At 36.6% G+C, this 4,772-nt stretch overlaps 2 protein-coding genes across 3 annotated transcripts; both read right to left on the minus strand.

The window, feature by feature from the left end:
* Positions 1-708: 708 nt before the first annotated feature.
* LOC147498515 (DNA-directed RNA polymerases II, IV and V subunit 9A) lies at positions 709-2,170 on the minus strand. The gene is made up of 4 exons (XM_086560489.1): positions 1,997-2,170; positions 1,855-1,930; positions 1,626-1,784; positions 709-1,030 (listed from the first exon to the last, which is right to left on the minus strand). The coding sequence occupies exons 1-4, from the start codon at positions 2,023-2,025 to the stop codon at positions 950-952; spliced, it is 345 nt and encodes a 114-aa protein (XP_086416615.1). The 5' UTR covers positions 2,026-2,170; the 3' UTR covers positions 709-949.
* Positions 2,171-2,316: 146 nt separating this feature from the next.
* Positions 2,317-4,457, minus strand: ATOEP16-2 (Mitochondrial import inner membrane translocase subunit Tim17/Tim22/Tim23 family protein). Of its 2 annotated transcripts, none has more exons than XM_086560488.1 (7): positions 4,185-4,457; positions 4,062-4,113; positions 3,881-3,937; positions 3,340-3,371; positions 3,093-3,126; positions 2,800-2,867; positions 2,317-2,596 (listed from the first exon to the last, which is right to left on the minus strand). In XM_086560488.1, the coding sequence occupies exons 1-7, from the start codon at positions 4,287-4,289 to the stop codon at positions 2,453-2,455; spliced, it is 492 nt and encodes a 163-aa protein (XP_086416614.1). In that variant the 5' UTR covers positions 4,290-4,457; the 3' UTR covers positions 2,317-2,452. The 2 variants fall into 2 exon arrangements, with proteins under 2 accessions (XP_086416614.1, XP_086416613.1); XM_086560487.1 differs by having other exon boundaries at positions 3,881-3,955; positions 4,185-4,454.
* Positions 4,458-4,772: the final 315 nt, after the last annotated feature.

The raw sequence follows: 4,772 nt of genomic DNA on the forward strand, positions 1-4,772 counted from the left end.
CGTTGGTATTGTGGTTAGCCAATACCCCTACCTTGTCTTAGTCTCTCAAATTTTCATTTATAGGAGGGGACAAGTAATCAGATTGAGAGCCAGAGTATTTTACCTATAGAAGTCAAGCAAGATGAATGATCAGCAGCTCATTACAAATGACTCACTATTACAAAAGATCCCATCAGGGCTTTTTGTAGCTGCAATGGGTGCCTTTTTATTTTGCGTATTTTATTTTTGAGGCCAGCATCCGACTCCCACCCTCAGTTTTCAATTGTTAACTGCAGATTTTAGTCCAACATAATTTGGCAGCAACAAGATTTCCCTCTGCCTCCACAGTTAAAGTTTAAACAAGTACAATAGAAAATATTTCAAAGGGGGCAATCTGATAAGATGCAATAATGCTACACGACTATTTGATTTTACGGATGTATTAAAAGTCATAATCATTGATTTATATAGAAATATGTGTCCGTGTGTATGGTAATGTTATCCAAATAGTGAGTTGCAATAGTAGCTCTAAAAATTAGGTCTGTGTAGCACTACTCGAAAATATGTTATGAGGTTAGATTGCGCCTGTAATTTTGATGCCAGGCAAGTCAGCTTTAGCGAAATACAGGGTTCGATGTACGCGGCTTGAGCAAAGTACATGGTGTCATTCACCTGGGTTCTCATATGTGATGTGGCACCAGATCCAGTGACAGAATATACAGTTCAAAATAAATAAAAACTACGGGCACTTGTGTCATTCTCACAGCCCTGACGTTGTATTCAGTGGCTCAGGGCTAAGTACAAAGATATGAATTAATTCACTGCAAGAAACTAACCACAAATTTCATGGCTAAATGACACCATGTTATCATCACATACGCTGGATTAAATGGATTAACACAGCGCCTTTAAGGTGAAGGTCTAAGAATTTTTAAGTACAAGCCCCATCCTGGGTTCTCCAAGCAAGAAATCAGTCCCTCCAACGAAACCCACAGTTAGGATTGCAGCAAACGAAGAATAGGGTCATTCCTTCCTCACCTCTAGAAGTTGCCTGCACATTATTGACAACAGAGCATCAGCAAATTGATTTGATTAACTCAACATGAGATCACGTGCAATACAGTAGATTTGGTTGATCATACATAAAACCAAAGAAAATGGTTCTAAGCCTCTCCCAGTAAAATGGATACTTCATTCACTGATCCCTAGACCTTTTACTCTATTGAAAACATCACTTGTACCGTCATATGTGTGTTGGAAGTAGGCATGGTGTATCATCCAAAGGATTTATGGTATTCCTTTCAGGAGAAAAAGAAAAGGTACACTTAAATTTCTATATATCTTTCTTCAAGAAAAAGAAAGGAAACAACATACACAAGTTAAACCTGAGACCTACTTAATCCGACAGTCGAAACTCATCCTCACCGTTAACTTGTACTTCCAAAATATTAAGTTTTGGAACTTTTTCTTGACGACCGTCAGCTTAGCATTAGCAAAGCCATCATGGATACCTCTAGGGAGAAGGTTGTATCAGTGTTTAAGTCCTACATCAGAGATGTGAGTTTTCGGTAGTTGGTGAATAAATTATGATGAGGTGGGTCTAAGGTGAATATCATATCAGGAAAACAATAGTTTGAAACATTAACCTGGAAAAACACGGCTTCTCCATGATTGCATTGAGTGCACCGAACAGATTTAGTACGGGGAAGAGTAGGATCAGCAGCTACATCCTGCAAAACCTGAGTTCGCTCACCAACAGAGTGATGAACCTCATTTCGGTACACACAATTGTTGTCGGCGGGTTCCTGCATCATTTTAATTATTTCATACAACTCATAATATATATATAATAATAAAGAAAACCCTAATAAGTACCTGATGGTCACAATTGCGACATGCGTACAGAAGTATCTTCTGCTCCTTGTCTTCCTTAGGGTACAGAATATTGTTACTGTAAAATTAAACATTAATTAATCATCGTATGAATATACATACAATAATAATAATAATTAGTTACCATTCACGGCAGAACTTCATGGTACTCATTTTGAGAAAAAGTGAAGAAGGAACAAATTCCCTCCCCTTTTTGTTAGAAAGATAAATGGGCCCTGGACCATACAGCCAAGGCCCACAGATATATCATATATGCTATTGAACAAACAAATGAAACAGTTACTGTCCTGCAAATGATGGGTAGATTGCTCAGAGTTTGTTGTTCAATACGATTTTATCATGCTGATTTACGGCGCAGATTGCACTTTTTTTTTTAAGTGAATATAACGTCTACTCTTTCTTTGGGGGTTGCTAATGGTATATAAATTATATCATGGTGTAAAATAGTTGAAAAGGACTGAAAATGCTTAGAAAGTGGCCTCAAACACTAGTTCATTCTTGAGTACATAACACTACTTGGATACATTCTCAAAACAAAACAAAATAAAATACTTCCACCGTGAACAAATAGTCAACCAATCTAGAAAATCCCACTGAGCATATTTGCTGCAGTAGAAATAGCTGCTCCAGTGATGGCACATTGTACTATCTGCTCATGGGAGCTGCAATCTGAAGTGAGGGCCAGTGCTGCCCCTGTGATTGCCCCAGCAACTGCGCTGTTTTTCTGCATCAAACATTCACATTTTTCAGGTCCGAAACTACATGGAGGCACTATAAACATAACTTAACAACTTCACTGACAAAAGTCATTATCCCAATCCCATCAAGCAGATTGATCAATCCAAGTATTAGACCAGCCAACATACGGGAAAAAAACAATGAAGTAATTAAACAGTATCAGATATCATAAGTAAGGCCACAACATACCCAATCGTGAGCACCTCTAGCTTCCCTGAGACCATAAGTAAGGCCTGAATACATTCCAGCAACCATTCCTGCAGAAACACTCCAAACAGAGTAATTATATTGGGCCAAACTGGATGTAACATTAAAGTTATAAAATCAGCAGTTAATCAAAAATATAAAAGTTGGATAGACTCCAAAAGACCTAAAGATTTAGGGTGCTTGAAGTTGAATATTATAATCAGCATAATTGCACCCCTGGCATCTATGAGAACTGAACAAGATAAAACAGTTAAAACGAGTAAGCGCATACTTACCCCACTGCAGAGATTCTTTCCCTGTGTTTTTCACCTGAAAATTCATAATAACAGCAATCAATTATTATTATTATTGTTATTTCCATAAGCTTATTATATGCACACACAACAAATTAAGGAACCTTGTAATATGCAAAAAACAATTTCAAACATATATTCCTACTCCCTGCTTACTATTTACCAATAACCAATTCCGCATATACATATACTAGTGTAGCCTACTAATAATCCCAAATTTCACTCTTACAATTGCTTCAAGGGATTTCTGGCTGGTCTCTCCTGCAAAAGTAAGTAGGATAATGTGAGATTCCGAGAAAACAAAAACGAAAAATGTTGTATTGGAATTACTTACATTATTACTTATTAAGCTTAACTTACTAATAAGTAGTAAAAATTAGTTTGATGTACTGGAAAAACTGATTAGTACGTAAAAATAATTTGCAACATCAATTAATTAAGGTTCCTACTTCATAAAAATTATGCAATGAAACAATATTTTTAGTGTGGAAAGGGGACTCCCCCATGTTCCACAGGCCACGGAGCTAGTTGGGATTATATCACTGCCTCAATGGGTTCTTCACACATGGTGGTGGCTAATAAAACCGTTCAATTCAATCACTTGATGAATTAGATTTGGATGTTAAAAGTCTCGAAAACGAACAACATATAAATTTATTTGTTTATTTATTTATTTGGTGATCTTAAAAATCAAAATCGCAAAACTATTATTAGATTTAGTTGGTTTTAAAAAGAAATTAAAACTTAAAGCAGTAAGATATGATTATTACCTCTGAAATGCGGCATTCCACGCTTCTTGTGACCGGTTACATCTGGCACACCATTACCTGAATCAAACCCAGCACCTGACGTAAAAAACTTCAGATCATTTGCACATATAATAACCAAAATACCCATGCGTTCACACCAATTTATACCATACCACCATGGGCATTTTCGTAAAGAAAATACCTTCAACAGCAGTAAAATACGCCTCACGCGACACAGCTTGAACTGCACCAATCTGTATATTTAACAGCAAAAAATATAGATAGAAACATACGAATATGTGAAATAAAAAGTTGTAAAAAATACCCCTGCAGCTTTGACAAAACTCTCAGCAACGCGGTTAAGAAGAGGGTGACCAAGATCGACATATCCACCCTTGTCGTCGAACAACGACCTTGTTTCCAACTTCATTTTCTTCCTTGTTCAAATGAAACAAAAATTCTAGTTCTTTTCAAGTCCCAGGTGCTGACACGTGTTGTGATATACAGAAAGCTTGGCTAGTCAGTCTTTGGTTTCTAAAACAACAACACATGTCCATCAGTCCATGTTACGTAGAAGAATATATGATCGACGTGTTGCAAAACAGATGCCAGTTTACTAGCTAAGACTAAACATTAGATGACCGACCAAAACGGATAAAGAGTCTTTGTCCACTAATCCTAAACCGACCCACTTATTTTACCTACTCTTTGGATCCACTGATGTCTCAAAAGTCTTAATCATTGATTTACATAGATATACGTGTTTGTGTGTATTGCAATGCAAACCAACGTTATTCAAATAGTGAGTCGAAATAGTAGGTCTAAAAAGTAGGTCCGTTTAGCACTACTCGTTTTTGTCATGACAAAATAACGCGTCCAACCAATGTGATTTTTTGTAAAATAATGAAATTTT

The sequence above is a fragment of the Coptis chinensis genome, chromosome 5, assembly GCF_015680905.1.
Source record: "Coptis chinensis isolate HL-2020 chromosome 5, ASM1568090v1, whole genome shotgun sequence".
In the NCBI taxonomy this organism is placed as follows: Eukaryota; Viridiplantae; Streptophyta; class Magnoliopsida; order Ranunculales; family Ranunculaceae; genus Coptis; species Coptis chinensis.

Coding starts and splice junctions, on each gene's coding strand:
- ATOEP16-2 (XM_086560487.1), bottom strand. CDS start 4,289: ATGAAGTTGGAAACAAGGTCGTTGTTCGACGACAAGGGTGGATATGTC. Junction 4,114..4,184: donor GTTTTGTCAAAGCTGCAGGG/GTATTTTTTACA, acceptor TTAAATATACAG/ATTGGTGCAGTTCAAGCTGT. Junction 2,597..2,799: donor CTAGAGGTGCTCACGATTGG/GTATGTTGTGGC, acceptor TGTTTGATGCAG/AAAAACAGCGCAGTTGCTGG.
- LOC147498515 (XM_086560489.1), bottom strand. CDS start 2,025: ATGAGTACCATGAAGTTCTGCCGTGAATG. Junction 1,785..1,854: donor GTCGCAATTGTGACCATCAG/GTACTTATTAGG, acceptor AAAATGATGCAG/GAACCCGCCGACAACAATTG. Junction 1,031..1,625: donor GAGAAGCCGTGTTTTTCCAG/GTTAATGTTTCA, acceptor AATAATGTGCAG/GCAACTTCTAGAGGTGAGGA.